This window comes from Danio rerio, chromosome 11 (assembly GCF_052040795.2).
Source record: "Danio rerio strain M-AB ecotype USA chromosome 11, GRCz13ab, whole genome shotgun sequence".
Taxonomy (NCBI): Eukaryota; Metazoa; Chordata; class Actinopteri; order Cypriniformes; family Danionidae; genus Danio; species Danio rerio.
Genome location: NC_141031.1, coordinates 21,429,289 through 21,454,488, shown reverse-complemented (window position 1 = coordinate 21,454,488; position 25,200 = coordinate 21,429,289). Strand labels below are relative to the sequence as shown.

Here is a 25,200-nt window from a genome sequence, read left to right as displayed (position 1 = left end):
CATTTTTGCTAATTTAAGGACGGGAAAATCCAATTCACGCCGTGGCGCATGGTCTAAAAGGGTTGAGTTTATTTTCTTAATGAGTTATAGGTGTGTTTTGAGAATAAACCAATCATAGTCTCATCTCCCATTCCCCTTAAGAGCCAGCTGCATCGCGCCATAAGCGCATTTGCTATTTACAAGACGTAAAGTAAGTCTAAGTGGAAAAACTGAGCATTTCACAAGCAAACAGTTAACAGTTAACAGTTGTTTTAACAGAAAACTGTTAAACAAAGCATCTTCCGCACAAGAATGAGAGATAATCGATTTACTTTCACTTTCGCTCTTGGATAGGGAAACCTTTACGCACAGACATCAATTAGTCTATAAACAATTAATTGCGTTTGTTAAGCGCAAATATTCATTTCAAAACTATTTCTAAATTCAGTTCTAATTTCCAGCAAACGAATAAATGAACAATAATAACAAAGTGTGCTCAAAAACATGAGTTATATCCTAAAACACATGCTGTGCCCCTTATGGTCTAAAACCTGCAGGTGGGCAAATCTAAGCTTGTTTTTAATAAAACAAATATAAATATGGATATAATAAATGATACTGCTAATAATAATAACATTATACAAAAGCAAATTGTTATGAATGAACTGAAAAAGCCTCCCGAGATGAAGAAGACATAAAAGCAGTAAATTTTCATATTCATGTAGGCTAGAAAATAAGATGTTTTGTAATATTTTAATCCTTTATATTTATATCCTATATCTATTCTTATCATATCCTATTATATCCTTTTTCACATGTAAAGATATTTGCCTATTGCTCTCTTGTGCATATTAATTTGTGCGTAAGCGAGGCGCAACTCTGCGCTGGAGTTTAGACCGGGTTTGTTTTGGTCTAATAAAAAATCTATTTTAATTTCTCAAAATAGCAATGCGCCAGCAGTCCGCCTCAGAACGCCTTCCTTTTTAGACCAGAACGCCTATGGGCGCACATATGATCTCTAATCAAGCTGAAACTACCAAAAGACTATTGCGCTGCGCCGTGCGCCACATTGCGCCGAGTGTATAATAGGGCCCATGCACTTCGGTGCTCACTGTGACCAGAGTTCAAATCCGCCTCGCGGTCCTATGCAGATCCTTCCCCTTTTTCTGCTCCCCATGCTTTCCTGATAATTCCCTTTCCTTTCCTATAAAATATATTATATAAAAATAAATAAATACTGTATCTATTTACCAACATCATTAACAGAGTAGAAAACTGTTATTTTAAATGACATTTTAAATGATATAAGTTTCACAATATTTATGATTAAATAATGCTGTCTTGGCAAACACAACTGAATCAAAACTTTTTAAAATCCATCAGCCCTAAATATCTCAACTTTTGTCACAAAATCTGTAGTAAAAATCTCTTACAATGCACCTGGCTTTAAACTAAGATTAGGTCTAGTTTTCCTTTTTAAGTGGTCAATTCAGCCAAATTTTGTCCATTTATGTGATCTATGTTTGATTTTTTGGCCTAAAATCATCTCCATGCACTCCTAAAATCTCATCAAGTTCAGCTAAATACTGATGTCAGAACAGCATATGAATAGTTCCAAATGCTAAACTGCTTTAGAAGTTGATTCTGGAGCATGTGGACGCATCCCTGAGCTCAGAGGTGGCTGCTCCAGTTTCCCAAAGATGCCCTCTTTCATATGTCTCATCTCTTTCTAAAGTCTAATATCTTCACAGCATGTGACACTTTAAAACCAAAGGACAAATCACAAACTCTCTCTCTGCATCCTAATTGTTTGCACACACCATTTCCGTTGAACACACAGCACTTTTAAAGCTATTTCTTCATCTTTCAGGGCGCATGCATATGGACGTCTTTGAGGCCATGGCTGTTTTTTTTGCATCCATGAAAGAGTGATGGAGTTTAGAAGAGAGAGAGAGATGGAGCCAGTCCTCTGATCAGTCCTTCCCTCCATCTGTCCCTCCAGCTGTCTCATGTCCATCAATCACTCTCAAACACACACACCACACACGGTGCCACTCACTTTCCGTCACATCAGCGACTGCATCAGAGTGTTTAATCAGAGACCCTTCACTGCTCTGTTTACTCTGTAAATTACCGTAAAAACAGTATGGTAAGTAAATCGGAGCAACGGCTTGTTTTCAACAGCACAGCTTCAAGAATGTAAATATTATGACTTATCAAAGCTACTTCATGCTCACAGCAAAGTATGAGTCAAATGATCTAATCTGGTGAGATTTTTTCACTAAAATAAGCAATGTACACTGTAAAAATGTATACACTCACCGGCCACTTTATTAGGTACACATTACTAGCACCGGGTTGGACCCCTTTTTGTCTTCAGAACCGCCTTAATCCTTCATGGCATAAGTTCAACAAGATATTGGGAATAATCCTCAGAGATTTTGGTCCATATTGACATGATAGCATCACGCAGTTGCTGCAGATTTGTCAGCTGCACACCCATGATGCAAATCTCCTGTTCCACCACATCCCTAAAGTGCTTTTTTGGATTGAGATCTGGTGACTGTGGAGTATAGTTTCACGGTTTACCAGTACTATGGTAGTATCGCGATGCTATGGCTACAAAATACTGGCGGTGTCCTTGTAGTTTGCAAACGGTAGTTTCATCATTAATAGTTTATCAACAATAGATAATATTGCATATGGAGAACACACTAAAACGGTCATGTTCGTGCAACAAATATTATTATTTTCATAGTCTGTGGAACCCTTTAAGGTTGCAAAACTGTGCAGAATTTGTGCCTTTTATGGTAGACTATTGCACGGTTTTTAACGCTTTGGTTAATTTCTGTTCCTGATAATATGATTTATTATTGATCGCGACAATCTCTTTAAAAAAGGACTCACAAAGTAAAATTTTGAATTACTTTGGATTGTTACCAGATAAGGCTGAAAAATGATGAAAAACCCAAAATAGCAACAGGAAACATTGAAACTATGTTTGACCACTTTATATAGCCCAATTTTGTTGTAAAAATGCTCTTTTGTAACTAATTTAATTCAGTATAATTTGTATCCTTATTTTAATGTATGGGCAGCACGGTGGCACAGTGGGTAGTGCTCTCTTCTCAGAGCATGAAGGTTGCTGGTTTGAGCCTCGACTGGGTCAGTTGGCATTTCTGTATACAGTTTGCATGTTCTCCCCATGTTCGCATAGGTTTCCTCCGAGTGCTCCAGTTTCCCCGACAAGTCCAAAGACATGGGCTATAGGTGAATAGGGTAGGCTAAATTGTCCGTAGAGTATGTGTGTGAATGGAAGTGTATGGGTGTTTCCCAGTGATGGGTCGCAACTGGAAGGGCATCCGCTGCGTAAAACATATACTGGATGAGTTGGCAGTTCATTCAATGTAGCGACCCCCGATCAATAAAGGGAAAAAGCCAAAAAGAAAATGAATGAATGAATGAATGATTTTATTGTATTTTTGTTGATCAGTTATCTACACAATAAACAAAAAGAATCAATAAATTGTTGGTGAAGTGAGGTGCAAATAAAACTTTGTGGCCTTAAGGGAATAATGAATTACATTCAAGTAGGCCTATTATAACATAAAATATAGAATTTTTGACAATTCTCTTTATAATTTTAGGTATGAATTACAGTATCACAATACTACTTGGTATCGTGATACTTTTAGCTGGCATAATATCATAAGATTAATTAATGGTATCGCGACAACCCTACTGTGGAGGCCATTTGAGTACAGTGAACTCATTGTAATGTTCAAGAACCCAGTCTGAGATGACTGTGTGGTCTTCTGCTGCTGTAGCCCATTCGCCACAAGGTTGGACGTGTTGTGCATTCAGAGCTACTCTTCAGCATACCTCGGTTGTAACAAGTGGTTATGTGAGTTACTGTTACCTTTCTATCAGCTCGAACCAGTCTGGCCATTCTCCTCTCACCTCTGGCATCAACAAGGCATTTGCGCCCACAGAACTGCCACTCACTGGATATTTTTCTTTTTTGGACCATTCTCTTTAAACCCTAGAGATGGTTGTGCGAGAAAATCCCAGTAGATCAGCAGTTTCTGAAATACTCAGACCAGACAGTCTGGCACAAGTCACTTAAATCACCTTTCTTTCACATTCTGATGTTTAGTTTGTGCTGCAGCAGATCATCTCAACCATGTCAACATGCTTAAATTCATTGAGTTGCAGCCATGTGATTGGCTGATTAGAAATTTGCGTTAAAGAGCAGTTTGACAGGTATACCTAATAAAGTGGCTGGTGAGTGTATGATTAATAAGTCATGACGACATGAGTTTTTATGTGAATTATAAACTTATCAAACTTAGCTAATATCGTGCAGCACTACATTCAACCAAAAAGAAAAAGAAAAAATTGTTATAAGGTAGCATGGATGTATAACAATCTACATTTTACAAGCACGTACACTGGTTTAAAATACCTAAAAGCTGCCAGTTACCAAACACGGACATGCACAAGGGGAATCTATGTGGACTTCTAGAAACATCTGCCAACATCCACTCAAATGCACACAACCAATACTCTCTTCCTCTACACAAACACAAAAAGCACACACTATGTTATCAAACCTCTCTAAGAACACGACTGCCACCTACTCAATCGAAAGGAGGATTTTTGTGAATATTGACCGAATCCCCGCTTCCACCGTCTCAGTGTAAACAGCCCAGCCATCACACAGCGTCTGCATATAAACCTCAGCAAAAGAATACAATAGAGACAAGCAGAGAAACATAAAAGCAGTATAGAGAGTAGGCCGCTCACTAGAGCTGAGTGTTTTGAAGAACAGAGGGAAGGAGAAATAAAGCAGGATACTCACAAGGCACAGCGTGGCGGTAGAGGTTGTCTCGTATGGTTTGCTGAAGCTCATAATCGGCGGAGGATTTCTGAAACCTCTGGCTCAGGTAGTGCTTCAGGTCTTTATTGAGTTTATGTCCTGCAAAACAAAGGGGAAATGCTCATGTTAAAGATGCTGAGTCATTGGCAAACTCGTAGTTCACATCTTACTCTGTGTTACTACCAATGGATTAAAGTACCTTGATGGTAATTAATGGTGCTAACAGTGGCTAAAATGGCTAACAAATCTAACAGTTAGATCTTTCAGAGTGTTCTTTTTTGCACATCTTTTAAATGCATATTTTTAATGGAAAGCTATAAAATATTATATTACAATTAAAAACTATATATTAAATACAAATTTTAAAAAGAGGAAAAATCAAGAGAAGCAAAAAAATGAAAAAATAAAGTTGAAATTTTGTAGGTTGTAGTTTTTTTTTTTTTTTTTTTTTTTTTTTGCAATATTTTGCTTGAATTTAATTGTATTATCTTTCAATTTCTAAGTTTGTTTGGTGACTAAAATATCATTTAAATGAATATATGCATTTAATAAATCGGTTTTGTTTAAATGGACCAAAATACATTGCCTATACTCACTGAGAAATGAAGGAAAATATTAATTTTCAAAATAGGCTGTACTCAGTTATGCTGAGCACTGTGTAAGTATTTAGGTGAATTAAATAATATAAAATTTAAGTATATAATATAGGTTTGTAAATTAATATATAATGTATGAGTAAAGTAATATCTATAATGAAATTGAATATAAGAAATATGAATAAGTATATTTGCATTTTCATTCAGACTATTGCAGTTTTGTTCAGGCCATAGATTGGATAAACTGAACCTTTGATATTTTTATGCTTTGCAGGTGATTTATTTTTGTAATTGTATCCTGCATTCAGAAGAAGAAATTACAGATTTATCTTTGACATAATACTGGCAAAAATAAAGAAACACTTGTGCTTAATGTCTCTATAATGGTCAAACATAAAATAAAATATAACAGGCAATCCTTGGTGTCAATCCGTTATTTGTTTCAAAGCAAATACTTTTTACCCGAGAGAAAAATTCCATTAAATCATATCTGTCAACGTAGGGCTGGGCAAATCGACCTAAAACCAAAATCTCGATTAATTGAACATTTTAACTCAATTATTTTATTTATTTATTTATTGTATGATTTTACCCTCGTATTTCACTGACATGTTTTGTACAGTAAATATGCTCACATATTATAAGTGAGAAATTTCTGAATGAAGGCTGCACAACTTAATTTTAAAATAACAACTGAGGGGAAACACATGCACACCATCTACTATCTATGATTATTTATTAAATTCAGTGTTGAACACCTAAAAATTAAAACACACCTTGCCTAAAACCAACAGTCATTTTTTTTCTTATAAAAAAGTGAAAATAAATAACTTTGTTTTGTAAACAAAATAAAGAATTTTTATAAAGAAATGTTTTTCATATTAAAAGTTGAAAATAAGCAGTATTTCTTCTAAATAAAATAACTCTTGTATATCCTGTAAATAATATTTTAAACAGTGCATTTTTTGCATCTTCTGTAAACAAATATTTCAACGTAAATAATTATTTTAATGTAATGGAAAATATGCCTTCTCAAGGCGTCTATGGTGCTGCTTCTAATTATCATATAAGGCTCAAGAATAGGTCCATCATCCTACTTGACCAGAGATTAGATGTGGCTGCAAAGTGTGGCTAACAGAGCGGGCTTATGTGACTCCACAGTAAGAAAAGTAATTGAAAAAATTGACCTTGACAAATTTGACCGATTATAGTTACAGAATATCGCTTTCCGATTAATCGCTGATTAATACCTCAATGCTATAATAAGAGCATCATCTTCATGTTTGGATAACAATACATTTTAAACTTTCTTTAATTTTTAGGTGAATCTACTTGAATGGAAGGACAGAAATATTTTATTTAAAAATAAAATAACGGTAACACTTTACAATAAGGGTGCATTAGTTAACATTAGTTAATGCATTAGTTAACATGAACTAACAATGAATAACGCATTTATTAAGCATTACCTAACCTTTGTTAATGTTAACTAAACATTTATTTTTATAATGCATTAGTAAACATGATCTAACAGTAATTAAGGACTTTGTTCAGCATTACTTAATCTTTGTTAATGTTTATTTACACATTGTCTAATGCATCTCTTTACATGAACAGCTTAATTAGTTCACGTTTACTCACTCATACACTAACGCATTTGTTAATGGATTAGATCACTTGATCTTATAATGAACAACACATTTATAAAGCAATACTGAGTCCTTGTTCATGAAAACTTACAATGTTAGTTAACGCGTTAGTTAACATGAACAACATGTTAGCATAATTGGTAAAGCTTTTAATAAGTGCATAGTTCCTGATCAATGTCAGGGACAAAGGAGGACTCTTTTGGAGTGTATTACATCAGAACCTCAGCTTTAACTGTTATTCATGTTTGTTAACACTTTACTAACATGATTTATCATTAACAAAGCATTTATTCATAGAATTATGATCCTTATTGTAAAGTGTACACCATTTCAACATTACCTAATGCTTAAGTAACGTTAATTAACACTTTACTAACATGATTTATAATTAACAAAGCATTTATTCATAGAATTATGATCCTTATTGTAAAGTGTACAATATTTCAACATTACCTAATGCTTATCTAACGTTAATTAACACATTACTAACATGATTTATCATTAACAAAGCATTTATTCATAGAATTGTGATCCTTATTGTAAAGTGTACACTATTTCAACATTACCTAATGCTTAACTAACATTAATTAACACTTTACTAACATGACTTGCCACCAAACCAACAATAACTAATGTTACTAACATCTGTGGGTTCATTTTTTATTTTCCTGGATCCCAAAATCACTCAAAACCATGTATCACTTAGACTTTCAAAATCTTTATTACATTACATAACATATACTGTGCAATAATATAAAAAAAGAAACAAATAAGTAACATAATAATTATAAAAATAAAAAATAATGTATAAAAAAGTGTATATACATATAAAACCTTTTTTTTTCTTTACAACAATCAATATATATATTTTTTTTTTATTAAAAGCAATTTCCCCTCATTTTTCATGGCTTGTATTTTGTGTGCAATGCTCTCATCTGCCATAATATTATCTTGACATTTTTGAGTAAATGCTTAATAATTTCTCTCCCTGTTTATTTTGAATTTCTGTATAGTTCTGCATAGAATAAGAGCTGCAATGGCCAGTTCAGCAATAGCTGCACTCTGCATAATCGTGTTTCGGTCCACACCATACTTTCGGAACGCATCTGTCATGTTGCTTCCTTTGTCAAAAATCTCCAGGACTGCTTTGTAGCACTTCACCACCTTCCATGGTTGAGTAACTAAAATAAACTTTAGATTACAAAAAAAAAGTACATTTGTTAACGTTACAGGAATTATAGTTCATGTTAGGTAATACATTTACAAACATGAACAAACAATGAACATAATTTATCAACCATTTACTAATGTATTATTAAAATCTTACATTTTACTAATGTAAAATATTAAAATGTATTTTTTAAAAGTTGTGCTGGTTAACATTAACAAACAATGATCAACTGTTTTTTCATTAATTATTGTTAATCAATAAATACTTTAATACATGTATTGTTGGTTCATGTTAGTAAACTATAAGTATGACCTAATATTAAGTTCAGCAATATTAAAAAGTGTTACGATTTGGTAAAAGAGTTAGTTTGATTAAAGCTACTTACCAGACATTTCTATAAACTCATCGTTTTATTTTGGGTTTTTCTTTGGTCTTTCTCCCGCTTGATGACAAGAGCTAAAATTACAACCTAACATATGTTATTGCCAATATTTATGGTTATAATTCTCCAAAAGATAATAAGTTTTTTTTTAGTAAATTAGAAACTCAATTATCTAAAATGTTAACTAAATATCCAAACTCTTATTTAATTATTGGTGGTGACTTTAATGTTGTGTTTAATAACACATTAGATAGATGGCCCCCCCATCCCACCTGTATTAATAATGATTATTTATTTTCTTTTGTACAAAAGTTTTCTGTTGTTGATGTGTGGCGAGAAACTCATCCTTTACAAAAAGTTTTCACTTGGAACAATAACTCACTTTCTAATCAATCCCGTCTTGACTATTGGTTAACTTCAGCTGAATTATCAAACATAAAAACGGATATTATTCCCTCTTTATTTTCTGATCATAAAGCCATTATTATCTATGTACCAATATCCTCTACTCCCCCACATAAAAGATCCTCATACTGGAAACTTAATAATTCAATTTTAAAACACAATGAAGTTCAAACTAAAATTGATTATTTAATTTCTTCTTATTGGGATAAAGCTAATAGAGAAAATTTATTTTGTAGCAATTGGGAACTTCTTAAATTTGAAATTGGTAAATACTGTAGAAATTATTGTAGTCTATTAGCAAAAACTCGAAAAAAAAATGAAGATCAAATTATGGCTAGAATATCTGTATTATCACATAAAAATATAGAGGATCTTACCGACACAGAGAGATCTGAATTTATAGATCAGAAACATCTTTTAGAAGATATATATAAACAAAAAGCTGAAGGTGCCTTCATAAGGTCTCGTCGAAAATGGCTAGAAGAGGGTGAGCAGAACTCTGCATATTTTTTTAGGCTAGAAAGGCAGCGAGTTAAATATTCTATTCAAAAACTACGTATTGACGGGAATATATCTGAGGACCTCAAAACAATTGCAGAATTTTGTGCCAGATTTTATAAAGATTTATACTCTTCTAAATTTTGTCAGGCATCCGCCACACATTTTTTTGATTCGTTATCCAACATAAATAAAATCAGTTCTGAAGAGAGTCTTCTGTGTGATGCACCTATTAGTCTTACTGAAATTGCTGAGACAATTGATCATCTTAAATATAATAAATCCCCTGGAACTGATGGGTTGTCTGCAGAAATTTATAAATTATTTAAAAAAAAACTGACTCCTTTTTTACACAAAATGTTTTTAGAAAGTATTGAGAATTTAATGCTCCCTCCTACTTTATGTCAGGGTCTAATAACTCTAATACCCAAGTTCAATAGAGACCCCCTTTTAATAGAAAACTGGCGTCCAATCTCCTTATTGAACACTGACTATAAAATTATTGCCCTAGTCTTAGCAAAAAGATTAAAATCTATTCTAAATAGTATAATAGATGAGTGCCAATCAGGTTTTATACCCCAGAGACATATATCTAATAATATCCGCTTGATTTTAGATTTATTGGATTATTCAGATCTTATTTCTACTGACAGTTTTATTCTTTTTTTGGATTATTATAAAGCATTTGATTGCCTAGAACATGATTTTATATTACAGGCCCTGCATAAACTTGGTTTTGGTAGTTTTTTCTGTAATTGTATTAAAATGTTTTATAATAATGGAAATAGTTCTATTCGGCTTTATAATGGCACTTCTCCCAGATTTGATTTAAAGCGTGGTGTAAGACAAGGATGCCCCATTTCCCCATATCTGTTCTTAATTGCTACACAATTTTTAAGTTTACATATTAAAGAAAGTCCTCTTAAAGGAATTTCTGTCGCTGGAACAGAATTAATAATCAGCCAGTTAGCTGATGATACTGCGTTGTTTTTAAAAGATGTCTCTCAGATCCCAATTGCTTTAAAGTCTCTTCAGTTTTTTACTAATGCTTCTGGCCTTCAGCTTAATATTGATAAGTGTGAGTTGCTTCCGATTAAAAAATGTGTTGCCACCTCTATTTATAATATTCCTGTCAAAGAGAATGTAAAATATTTAGGAATTAGAATAATAAAAGACATAAAACTAAGATGTAAGGAAAACTTTGACCCTATATTAGAAAAAACTAAAAAAAAATTTAATGTTTGGTTACTAAGAGATTTATCTTTAAAAGGTAGGACTTTACTTACAAAAGCTGAAGGCATCTCTAGGTTATCCTATGCGGCTCATTCTTTATTTGTAGATAAACCGACCTGTAAATTGATTGATGTAATGCTGTTTAAATTTCTTTGGAAGAATAAAACGCACTATGTTAGAAAATCAGTTATTTTAAATTCCTATAATAAGGGCGGCTTAAACTTCATAGATTTTGATTCTCTTAATAATACCTTAAAAATAAATTGGCTTAAACGCTTTCTCCACAATCAATCTTCTATTTGGAATGTAATTCCTAATTATATTTTTTCTCAATTAGGAGGCATTGACTTTTTATTAATGTGTAATTTCTCAATTACTAAACTGCCTATCAAACTTTCCAATTTTCATCAGCAAATGCTTCAGGCTTGGAAACTTATTTATAAGCACAATTTCTCGCCACACAATTTTTTAATTTGGAACAATTGTAATATTTTATATAAGAGGAAATCTATATTCTTTAATAATTGGTTCAGTAACGGTGTGATATTAGTAAAGCAGTTATTTGACAGTAATGGTAACTTATTTACTTACTCTGATTTTACTGTAAGATATAGTCTTGACATATGCAAAAAAGAATTTAATATAGTTTGTAAGGCCATCTCCTCTGAAATCTGTATGCTTTTTAGAAATAATAATAATAATTCATTGATTTCTGCTTGTTCCCTTAGTCCTGATTCTACTGTTGTTGGTTCTATTTGTTTTTCCACTAAAAAAATCCAATCATAAAATCAGATCTTTATTTTTAGACCTTATCATCTCAAATCCTTCTTCTATTTCTTATTGGAACAACCTATTTGATGATATTAATTGGTCGTATGTCTGGTCGCTCCCCCAGAAATTTTTTTTAACGAATAAAATTAAAGAAATATCTTTTAAAATCATTCACAGATTTTATCCCGTTAAACAATTTTTACAAAAATTAAAAAATGACATTGACATCTCTTGCACTTTCTGTGAAACCTCTTCTGAATCTGTTGCTCACTTGTTTTGGGAGTGTCCCGCTGTTAAATCTTTTTGGTCTGATGTTAACTCTTTAATTGTCCAAAAGGTTTGTGGTGATTTTTCTTTAAGCTATCGTCATGTTATTTTGGGGCTTTATATTAAAGGAAAAGAATTCCTTAATGCAACTTTTTGCATAAACCTCATTTTATTTATTGGAAAGTTTTTTATACACAAATGCAAATATACTCATGGTAAGCCTAATTTTTTATTTTTTAAACGAGAACTAGCTCTTTATTTAAAAAACATCACAGACTCTCACAATAAGAAAGCTATTAAAACTTCTAAAATATGTGCTTTATTTAAAATTTTGCAATAATTTACTTTATCTTTATGTGCCCTTAATTTTTTATTTTTTTCTTTGTCTTTTCTCTCTCTTGTTCCCTTTAATTTCTTTTACATTTATTATATTTGTTCTAAATTTGTTACAATCCACTTTTTTCAAAAAGTAATATCTCTATTGATTGTATTATACTTCTTTCAGTCTTGTACTTGTATTTGTTGTAATGTATTGTTATTATTGCAATAAAAAAAAAAAAAAAAAAAAAAGAGCTAAAATTACTTTCCACCATTTAACCGCTTGCCATCATCAAGCACAACTTCCGTTACCCGCCAGACTGTTGAATTATGGGTAGTGTAGTTTTTTTAATGGACTACAAAAGTTTGCCAACGAATTCCTAATTCGCAACCACAATAGCAACTTATATACAAACACATCGCTAAAGAGTTATTGACAAATGCGTCTTCTGGAATTAAACAATTAGCGGTAAAACTTTGAATTAATGATCGCGAATTTTACTTCCGGAACCCTTTCACCTGCGCTCGTGCCCGCGAGCCGCGACGACAGCCCAATAGACCTTTTTCACAGCGGAATTGAACACCGGAAGCGCCCTTCGAAGCAGTGTATCGATATTTCCGGGTTCGCTATGAGTCGCAGAGACATGACAGCCTCGGGACAGCGGATGACTTTCTCACGGTCAACTTTGCCATAATTTGGACAAGAAAATGTTGTTCGGTGAATGTGTAAAACTGCCTTAATAAAACAACTTTTAAAAGATGATACCGATTTGCAGAGTTTGTGCAGAAAACGTGTCTTACCGTTTGCGTTTGCAACATCAGGTTCCAGTAAGGTGCACAGCCAACAGCATAAAATCTGCTCATTCAAGCCATTCGTAAACTAGATTAACCTGGCTATTTAACATCCAGCAGGATGAGTTTAATGTCAGTAGTCCCGTCTGTAAACTGTGCTAACCCCCTCCTTCCTTTTTATTCAGAGTCAGATATAGTGAATGGCGAGGTAAGTTAGCTATACAGGCGAGTTGCTATCGGTTAATACATTACAGGTTGTTTAATGCTCGTGAGGTTTTCTCAAGTCTGGAAACACATTAGCTCCTACTCGTGGATAATATTTTATTATTTATTTAAAGAACAGAAAATAACATTTTACAATACAAAAATGTACATACCAGGGGGTAATTATAAATAAAATACAAATAATCAAAATGTAATATAACATAATAATGAAATACATTGTAGAGTTCACACATTTTAAAGTGGGTCGAGTTTCTTGTTTAGAGAGTTGATACTGGTATTGTACAAGCATATTTCAGTCATCAATACCTTAAAATCTGGTTTCATATTAGTAAATTTATATTTATGAATGTACAATTTTGTTAACAACATAAGCAAATTAAATAAATAAAACTATTTTCCCTCTAGATTAGGATAATCAAGTAAAGCCCAAATGTACATTTATCCATAATGAAAGAGGTTGAACACAAAAGAATCGTTATTAATACATTTTGCAACTCACCCCATAAGCTGACTATGTACAATGCCAAAATAAGTGTAAAACTGTCTCCTCATATTCGTTACAAAAATACAATTTACATCAATCCCACTTTTAAATTTTTGCAAACAATGTTTTGCTGGATAAAACCTGTGGATGAGTTTATAGGATATTTTAATTCTATTTCTAACATGATATTTCTGTGGTAACAGCCACACTTTTCTTCAATTGACCCTTTAATAAAGACATATAATAAAATTTAATATAAGGTACAGTAATGATTTCTTTTTGGAAAAGAGTATGAATAGCTCTATCATTACTCTTGGTATTTAGTGAAACAAAATTTGCCGACATAAGATTTAGTAATATCAAAAGATGAAGCATCAGAAGGATGGTCTTATTAATACCTCTAAATAACATAAATGAATAACATGTCTCTGCAGAAATTTGAACCAATAACAGTTGAAAACTTGCTGGGTTTTGTAATATTTTGATTTTGTAATAAAGGACTTCATTGTAAGAAAAGTTTACCATCTTTATTATATAACTGACTAAACAAATAATTTTACTGTCAAACCAATTAAAAAAAAAAGAGATTTGCATTTGTATGAACTGTCTATTATTCCAAAATAACAACAATGTAGGGATAAATCATGCTTATAGATTAATGACCATGATGAGCACTTGTTTGTGGAAGGCAGATAGTTTAACTGGAGTTTTGTCTATATTATAATTACTCATGAAAATAAACCATAGACCACCAGTCTTTAATGAAACATGATAATCTCTGCTTTGAAGTGCATACAGCATACGAGCGTACTCCCACATATAACTTGAAACGGCATTCAACCCCCTTAAATATTGTCATCCATGATTTTCCCTGTCCTTCGTCTTTCGGGAGATCGTGGTCATTAAAGTAAGAGTGTCGTTTTTGAGTTGGAGCAGCTGGGAACGCGGCAATCACAGCGATGAGATGACCCTGCCATTCTTTCTTGCTCCGTCGCATTGAAACCGGATGTTGTGGTACACTGCTTCGCTTACCGGAACCAGGAAGTGTGAAAAAGGCCAATAAAGAAACGGAAGTAATAGAATTCAGTGCAACAGCAGGTAAGCAATGAATTTTAATGTTTTAAAACGACTAATAATACTAATTAATTGCATACAGTTAGACATATTTATGTTACTTTCTGCATGTTGAACGTGAATACATTAACCATTTGTTGTATGCACAATAAAGATTGATGCATACATGATGAAATCAACTTCCTCCAAAAAATAAAAGATGAATAATATATAACTTACATGCATGACATATTACAGAAATAATAAAATGTCATTGTGTGCACAAAGCACCAAATAATTGTTGATTTGTTGAACACCTTATCTGTATTTAACTTATTTATATTGTATATTTATCTTTGTTTTTATGTTGCGTGCATATTTTGCAGTATGGACATGGAAGACGTGGCACAGAAGAAAATGGGTCTTTGGAAGGCTGGGGGTTGCACACACACACACACACACACACACACACAAAAAAGCATTTTTGCTTGTTCATCAAAGGTCCTGCAATCACCTTATGCCACTTATTAAACAACATTTGCATCCTGGAAGTACCATGAACCTTGGCAATCTTGGCAATAACCACTTTCCCAGTTTTGCAGAGATTAATTATCTTAAAACAAAAAATGTGTTTATGTTTTTATAATTGACATAACTATGTAATGTATTAAAGGTTTTGAAAGTCTAAGTGATACATGGTTTTGAGTATTTTTTGGGTCCAGGAAAATCAATAATCCAAGAAAATCAATAATATCTGTTTTAATGAACCTGCAGATGTTAATAACATTAGTTATTGTTGGTTTGGTGGTAAGTCATGTTAGTAAAGTGTTAATTATTGTTAGTTAAGCATTAGATAATGTTGAAATAGTGTACACTTTACAATAAGGATCACAATTCTATGAATAAATGCTTTGTTAATGATAAATCATGTTAGTAAAGTGTTAATTAACGTTAGTTAAGCATTAGGTAATGTTGAAATAGTGTACACTTTACAATAAGGATCATAATTCTATGAATAAATGCTTTGTTAATGATAAATCATGTTAGTAAAGTGTTAATTAACGTTAGATAAGCATTAGGTAATGTTGAAATAGTGTACACTTTACAATAAGGATCATAATTCTATGAATAAATGCTTTGTTAATTATAAATCATGTTAGTAAAGTGTTAATTAACGTTAGATAAGCATTAGGTAATGTTGAAATAGTGTACACTTTACAATAAGGATCATAATTCTATGAATAAATGCTTTGTTAATTATAAATCATGTTAGTAAAGTGTTAATTAACGTTAGATAAGCATTAGGTAATGTTGAAATAGTGTACACTTTACAATAAGGATCATAATTCTATAAATAAATGCTTTGTTAATGATAAATCATGTTAGTAATGTGTTAATTAACGTTAGATAAGCATTAGGTAATGTTGAAATAGTGTACACTTTACAATAAGGATCATAAATCTATGAATAAATGCTTTTTTAATTATACATCATGTTAGTAAAGTGTTAATTAACGTTAGATAAGCATTAGGTAATGTTGAAATAGTGTACACTTTACAATAAGGATCAAAATTCTATGAATAAATGCTTTGTTAATTATAAATCATGTTAGTAAAGTGTTAATTAACGTTACTTAAGCATTAGGTAATGTTGAAATGGTGTACACTTTACAATAAGGATCATAATTCTATGAATAAATGCTTTGTTAATGATAAATCATGTTAGTAAAGTGTTAACAAACATGAATAACAGTTAAAGCTGAGGTTCTGATGTAATACACTCCAAAAGAGTCCTCCTTTGTCCCTGACATTGATCAGGAACTATGCACTTATTAAAAGCTTTACCAATTATGCTAACATGTTGTTCATGTTAACTAACGCGTTAACTAACATTGTAAGTTTTCATGAACAAGGACTCAGTATTGCTTTATAAATGTGTTGTTCATTATAAGATCAAGTGATCTAATCCATTAACAAATGCGTTAGTGTATGAGTGAGTAAACGTGAACTAATTAAGCTGTTCATGTAAAGAGATGCATTAGACAATGTGTAAATAAACATTAACAAAGATTAAGTAATGCTGAACAAAGTCCTTAATTACTGTTAGATCATGTTTACTAATGCATTAGCTAACACATGAATAAATGTTTAGTTAACATTAACAAAGGTTAGGTAATGCTTAATAAATGCGTTATTCATTGTTAGTTCATGTTAACTAATGCATTAACTAATGTTAACTAATGCACCCTTATTGTAAAGTGTTACCAAAATAACAATTAACAATTAAAAAATTAACAATTTGTGTTTAAATGATGAACAAAAGTGATGAGTGATAAGTAAATAATACTTAAAATTATGCAGTTATTTGAATCTTAGGGAAAATATACTGTAAATGGATTTTGTTTACATCAATGGTGCATATCATTGTATTTTTGATCACAGATTATATTGCTCACATATTGCATTTTAAAACATTTATCAGGTTTTTGTAATCAAACAGCTGCTATGTGTCTTCAAAATAACTGCACGCCTTAAATGTTAATCAGCCAATCTAAATAAAGCATTCAACAGCCCCTCAGTATGAAGCCTAAAAAAGTCGTCCAAAAGCAGCAAGTATTTTTGCATTAAACTCATCAAGTGACAGTAAAACCTTTTAGAATCATCCAAAAATCATATTTCAAATGAACATGCAATAAAGTATTATTATCAAAACAGATCAAAACCCCCTTCCCCCCCAAAAAAAATAAAATGTGTGTGAAAGTGTAATCTGCGAGACATTAACACATAGAAGCACACCTCCATTCACACTCATGGGGATACCTGGCTGCCACCTCAACCCGGCGCAGGCAATAGAGTGGGCCATGTGAAACATTTCCCACCCTCCGCTCCACCATCTGTTTCAGAGACACAGATCGCTTACCCAGCACCATTTCAAAGAGATGCCAATAGCCAAAAGCTGTTTATGTGTTAATGTGGTTCCGCTGGGTGCCCGCACCAATGCCAGATCACTCGCCGGCATTGCCTTCCCACAAACTCTCCCTTTCTCACATGTGCGAGTGACTCCAGGGACTTCCCCTCAGTGGATTAATGGGAATACTGCATTCCTAGAGAATTCCTTTTGAATGGATAGTCTCATTAAGGCCTAATGATGTAATCAGTTTCTCAGTTTTGCTCTGAAGTCTGTCGCTGATCAAATAAAGCTGCATTTTTAAACTTTATGAACATGCATAATTGGTTGCCATGGCAATACTTAGTGCTGAAAATCCCAAATGATGCCCCTTTTCTCTTGTAGTTATCCTTCGAATGCAAACTTGCATGACATTAAGCAGAATAAATAGTGAAGATTGAAAATTCACACCAATCTGAGCTCAGACAAAAAGCTGCATGGAAAATGCCAACACTAGATCAGAATTATCAGCTAGTCACTGGTCGCTGTGACTTCTAATGTGGTTTCTCCTGTTGGGTGTTTTGGGAATACGGGATTACCTTTCTGAAGCACACTGACTAAGATAAGTGAGGGTCGGAAGAGTAAAATCAGCACTTCTGTGTTCAACTTGGGCTAAGATAATTGGAAAAAAAAGGCCAAATTAACCAACCAAAGAGTCCACTTTAAAAAAACGTTTAACACTCAAAATCCATATGAATAGCCTATTCAAGATGGACAAAGTAAAGTCACAAGCACATGCTTTTGAAAACACTTACAACAAGTTCATCCCTGAAGTAGATAATAGTTTTGTAGAAATGTTAAAACACAGTTTGGCATTTTAGGGTTTGTGGATAATTGAAAAACATTTAAATTCTCATTTTAACACTTATTGTGGGGTGATCAGAATATAGTAATAACCACAAAAATACTGTCAGTATTTCAAAAATGTAAATGTATTTAATATTGCAGTCTGTAAATCAAAAATCTTTACAGATCTTTAAACAAAACATGAATTGAGAATTCATCAGGTTACTAAGTGCATCCCAATGATCTTATTGTGAACCATTTATCTATGTGCAGATTTCTTTCTTTCTTTCTTTCAAATACAAATAAAATGGCAATAACATGTGACAGTGGAGAACCTTCCCAGAGGTGGCCGGCTGACCAAAGTTACCCCATGAGCACACCCGCAGACCACACAACAACATCCAAAGAACTGCAGGCCTCACTTGTTGAGATGAGTGTTCATGACTCCAATATAACTGCAACTATATTGCATTGTTCCAAGACAAAAACAAGGCAAAAACACTGCTCAGCAAAAAGAACAAAGACTTATCTCAGTTTTGACAGAAAGCATCTTGATGGTCCACCGAGACTCTGAGGACACACTTTTGGATGGTGTCCCACTGGGATGTAAAAGTAACACCATATTTCAGAAAAAGAACATCATACCAACAGTAAAATGTGATGGTGGTAGTGTAATGATAATGGAGTGGCCAAGTCTTGTCTTGACCTGAATCCAATTGAGATGCTGTGGCATGACCTTAAAAAGGCTGTTCATGCTTCAAAACCCTTCAACATAGCATGAACATGAATTAGGTATGTAACAATTCACTCACGTCACAATTAGATTTGTTTTAATAAGTTGACAAATTAGAAATGAACGAGAGCCCTTTTATTCTCAAGTGTTGCACATTTCTTAGTAAAATAAAAATAAGTTTGGTCATATAACATTTAAATCAAATTGCAGTTTGCACTCATCACTTTAAACTATTTGTTAACTTGATTGCCTCTATTGTGCACGTTTGGCTTCAGTAAACACAATTGCCCCTGCTGTTCAAAACGTGTATAGTGATTCGTTGAATATCTTAACTACTTTGAATTGTTATATATTTGAATTAATAGACTCACAATGTATAATTAATTATTCTGTAAAATGCACAGAAATTTCACCTACACAAAGTTTTTCTTTTAAGGACAGAATACACATCTTTAGTAGCACACATTGCATGGAGACAAAACTGTACATTTAGCACACAGTTGGTGTTAGCGCTGCCATGTCAAACAGGCTGTACAATTATCTGTAAAACAAGAAACAGCTCTGCCAGGCAAAATGTTGAAGCTAGAAGGTCAGAAAAGAGCTCTCCTCTTCTAATTGAACCTCTGGAGGATCGCTTCTTAATCTAGCCACATCCAAGCCTAAAAATACACTTCGATATGAAACCCATTAGACTGCTTTTTCAGAGCTAAAACGGGGAATAATGTATGTGTGCGAAACTTCCTGTTGAGTTGCTGTGTGCAGCATGGCGTTGATGTTACCGCTGTGAATTAATCCCTGCAACAGGTTGCGAGTCATTACTCAAACCTACAGCAGCCAGACTACAAACCCACCGCCATCCATCATCCCCAACTCACTTTATTCCAATGAGCTGCTTACTAGTCGAACTCAACAGAAAAACCTCAGCAGATCTGAGCTTCGAGAGACGCTGACGGGGACGTGAAGACAGAGAGATGTGTGGGAAGATGCCAGCGGATAGACTTTATGGAGCAATGGCTTGGCTTGTTTTACAAATGTTTAAAAGTGTAATTGAGTTTTGCAGAAGGTTATGTCAGCAACAGCAAGTCTTGAACTGCGTTTTAAGTGGATTTTTGCAATAAATTTGGAGGGTGTTGAATACAAAATGTTAGTGGAATGTGTGAAACTATTTTTTTTTAATTCATGAGGGGATTGGCATAAATGTGTCAGTAACAACTGAAATAAAATTTAATTGATATATACAAATTTAATGAAATTAAAATAAAACTGAAAATGACTTATAATAGAGAGATGCTTCTTTTCAGTTAATTATTTTTGTTTATTGTGTAGTCTGGAGCAGTGGTTTTTTAAAACTATGGTACCACTAGTGGTACGCAGGCTTCCTTCTATTGGTACACGGAGGAATCAAATACTGTATGTCATATATACATGCAACATATTTCTAAATTTCTCAAAAATGATTTGTATATGAATAAGATAACATATAGCCTATATTTATAAGGTTGAAGCAACATTTCCAGGTGTCGATGAATAGACTACTATATGTATATACTTTACATTTAAGCAAAGCACTTTTCTTTTTACTTTTTAACCTACCATTTTTAACTTTTAAAAGCCCATTTTAGTTTAACTGTTGACGTTTTTAGTTTGTTTGTTTGTTTGTTTGTTTTAACATATAAGCACAGTACAGTCCTAACGTTCAGACTATTAATAATGTTTAAAGTGTCTGACAATAATAAATATGCTTAATAATAGTAATTAATCTGCCACATTTTTAATTGTGCAGAGCTGTAGCTTAAATTGGTCTACTACACTACTGTATTTCTGTAATAATGTATATTTTTTCAGATGTGGTACTTGATAAAAAAAAGTTTAAGAACCACTGGTCTGGAGAAAGGAATTTCATAAAAATATGCAAACTTTCTCATTTTTATATATAAAAGTGAAAACAAATTCCTTTTAAAAGACGTACATGAAAAAAATTGAAATAAATAAATCATTATTCTCTTTTATTGATTTATACCAGGGGTGCTCAACCTTGTTCCTGGAGATGTACCTTCCTACAGAGTTCAGCTCCAACCCTGATCAAACAAATAAACCAATAAATTAGGACCTGAACAGCACTTGATAATTACAGGCAGGTTTGTTTTATATGGGTTGCGACTGAAATCTGCAGGAAGGTAGATCTTCAGAATGTTGAGCTCCCTGATTTAGACTTAAGAGACACGTACACTCATTGGCCACTTTATTAGGTACACCATACTAGTACAGGGTTGGACCCCTTTTGCCTACAGAACTGCCTTAATCCTTTGTGGCATCAAAGATTCAACAAGGTACTTGAAATATTGCTTAGTGTTTTTGGTCCATATTGTTGCACATCCATGATGCGAGTTTCCTGTTCCACCACTTCTCAAAGGTGCTTTATTGGATTAAGAGCTGGTGACTGTGGAGGCCAGTTGGGTACAGAGGTATGTTCTTCTGCATACCTCAGTTGTAACAAGTGGTTATTTGAGTTACTCTTGCCTTTCTACCAGCTCGAACCAGTCTGGCCATTCTCCTCTGACCTTTGGCAACAACAAGGCATTTGTTCCCACAGAACTGCTGCTCACTGGATATTTTCACTGGATAAATTCTCTGTAAACTGTAAACCATGTTGTGTGTAAAAATCCCAGTAGATCAGTAGTTTCTGAAATACTCTGACCAGCCCGTCTGGCATCAACAACCATGCCACATTCAAAGTCACTTACATCACCTTTATTCCCATTCTGATGCTCGGTTTGAACTACAGCAGATCGTCTTGACCATGTCTACATGCCTAAATGATTTGAGTTGCTGCCATCTGATTGGATCATTAGAAAAATATGCGTTAACAAGCAGTTGGAGAGGTGTACCTAATGGTGGCCAGTGAGTGTATTTGTCCACTATTTAGAATATAAACATTTTCTAAATCATATTTTAACAGAAACTATTAAAGCAATTAATGATCTTTAAAACAGACATATAAGTGCTGATAAAGTGAAAAATAAAAATATGTTTTAGTAATAATTTCCTGGAGTTTGCATGTTCTCCCTGCGTTTACGTGGGTTTCCTCCGGGTGCCCCGATTTCCCCCACAAGTCTAAAGACATGAGGTACAGGTGAATTGGGTAGGCTAATTTGTATGTAGTGTATGTGCGTGAATGGGTGTGTATGGTTGTTTCCCAGTGATGGGTTGCGGCTGGAAGGGCATCCACTGCGTAAAAACATATGCTGGATAAGTTGGCGGTTCATTCCGCTGTGGCAACCCCAGATTAATAAAGGGACTAAGCCAAAAAGAAAAGGAATGAATGACTGAATAATTTCCTTTAAAATAAATTCTGCCTTCTCAAACTACTGTACGGTTAAATTGAAAAGTACTGAAATGTTCAGGGTGTCTTTTTACAGAGAGCTGTGCACTTTTATATACAGCGAGTGGATCACACAAGATATAATCTTATTACATGCATTCTGAGCTGTTATATGATAATGGATTTAGAGCCAGTAAAAAAAATGGTCTAAAAAGCACCTTTTTGAGGAAACAAATGTTTTGTGAAGGAAATATGATTACAAGATTTTTTTTAACATACAGTGCAGTAGATTATTCGCATGCCAAAAAAAGATAAATTCAATTCCAGCACATAGAAAACCACAAAAAAGAACAAACACAGCAAAATGACTCTAAGAGGAATTATTTGTCTGGAATGTTTTTTGAGCACCCTTACTCATCCCGAGGCTTTTAAACAGCTGTAGGATGTCTATTGTGAGCTTCAGCTTCATTTTGCTGACTCTCGGCTGATTTATGCAGACCCTCTAGACAGAAATTACAACGGCCCAATGGTGCACATCTTATCTTACAAGGCTGACTGCTTTCTTACAGCTTAGTGTGTCCATAATCCAGTGTGAAGATGAACAAGTAGCTGCCGAGTCTTCATGTGTATTTTTTTATCAGTATTTTACTCCACTGCTCTCCAAAAACAGACCTAAATCTGCCACTTTGGAAGCGAACATAACTCATTTTTTGAGTCTGTGTATATTTTAGGGCAAAATAGAAAATAAATAGAACAATGATATTTATTTTCTTGGCATCTAGTCTTCTATCGCATTACATTATTTCTGCTGCAAGTGGCATCAGATGTGGTTGTCTGTTTTACTGATAGAAACAATAAAGTAACTTTTCCAGTGGTCAGTGAAGAGAATAACAGTGCTATAAATAAGTGGCGATACCTTTTTCAGTGACGAGTAATCAAACTAATTACTGTTTCCCCCGTTACAACAAATACCAATACTGACAATAAAATGCGCGTTAATATAATTAAGAATACTGAAGTGTTTTTTAAGCTAACAGCATCTCTTTTAGCCATACCTCTCTTTTTCTGGGGTTGGTGTGTGTGTTTAGGGCTGGTGCAGGACACATAACCAACCAGTGATAATGATTGGTGTGTCTGTGAATGTGGTGTAACTGAGAATGAGATGATTAGCTTGGATAGAGTACATTTCTATCACACGCACAGTCAGTCGCACACACCAACAACCAGGAGTCCATGATGTGGTCTGTGCAATAAATACTTAAAGTTCTAAACCATCTTTGTGTTTTGTTGTGCAACTATAGTAATGATAATATTGAGTAATGATTTGTTGAATTTGATGGTTGTCTTTCACATTGTCTCACAACGATAATAAAAATTGTGTAAATTAGTGTACAATGTTTAATATTTGACAAATTAGATCTTTTTGAAGTAACACAATAGTTACTTTTCCTAGAAATGAGTTCCTTTTATAGTTAACTCAAATACTGTGTATTTTTCACAGTAAACTATCAAGCATGTTTACATAGAAAAACTATGTAAAAGTAGTGCATTGGAAGGGAAAATTGTGCTCTGTGTGACTGACTCTTAATGTCTAAGATTTCATAAATTAAGAATAGTGTTTAGTTTTTTGTGTGTGGCTGTTTAAAAGGACAGCTATTTTACTCCTTTTTTCAAGATTCAAGATAATTCTTTTGTGTCTCCAGAATGTGTCTGTAAGGTTTCAGCTCAAAACACCCATCAGATTATTTATTATACCTTTTTAGAACATTGCAATTTTCTGTTCTGAACACAGAGTAGCTTCTTTTGGCGCCTGTGCCTTTAACGCTAGTTCTCCCTGCCCAATGTTCCAACGTGCCTGTCAGAGTGTGCCACAATCTCCAGCTGCATCAGATAAACAGCACAGTGACAGACATGAAGGATGCAGATCTCACGCAAGGTTTGTGGAAAATACTACAGTAAGAATTTCCCAATGATTATTTGATGTATTTCTTGTGCAGTAAATTCACACACAATGTTGTTACAAAGTTCACGCACATTGGACACACACACACACACACACACAGCGCATGCATTTTTGCACAGCAAATGTGACGAGAAGCATGTTAATATCTACTGCTGTATGGATATCTGTTATGTTAATGTTCGAAATAAACCAGATTTAATGTCCACAACCCGTGATTGAAGCTCCTTCTTTTATAACTGTACTGACATGCGGTTGTGGTGATAAAATAAAGATGGTAAAAATCGCTGTAATTCATTACAAACATGCACTGTTTTAAAAACGTTTTACTCTTGTAAAACTCATCCTCGATCACATTTGATGATAATTGATGATCACAGAGAGCTGAACAGGTCTTTTAATCCCAGTTGCTTTGCGCACTCAAAATGGAAGGGATTGGCCTCAAAATGGAACGGATTTGGATCCTATTTTAACATCAGGAAATTTAAAAAAAGCGACTTATTGTCTTTACATCAAGCCAATATGACTGTGGGCACACTATACCTACACACAGTTCTGTTCTTTAAGTCTTTCAACTAAATTACAAAATACATTTTCAGCATCATCTGAAAGTGGTAAAAGTGGACAAGCTTGAAACATTTTACACCAGTGTTCGTCCACTTATCCTTGAACAAAAAGACATCTTAAGATCAGGTGTAAACAGAGGTCTGTGGATTGGACTTTGGTGGACAAATCCCTCCTAAAACAGATA

General features: G+C 33.6%; 1 protein-coding gene across 21 annotated transcripts in view; it reads right to left on the bottom strand.

The window, feature by feature from the left end:
- magi1b (membrane associated guanylate kinase, WW and PDZ domain containing 1b) overlaps positions 1-25,200 on the bottom strand; it is a 228,228-nt gene that overhangs the window by 115,953 nt on the left and 87,075 nt on the right. For all 21 annotated transcript variants that reach the window (XM_087272281.1, XM_087272258.1, XM_087272285.1 and 18 more), the window contains 1 exon segment: positions 4,841-4,957. In XM_087272281.1, coding sequence (XP_087128407.1) covers positions 4,841-4,957 — 117 coding nt within the window.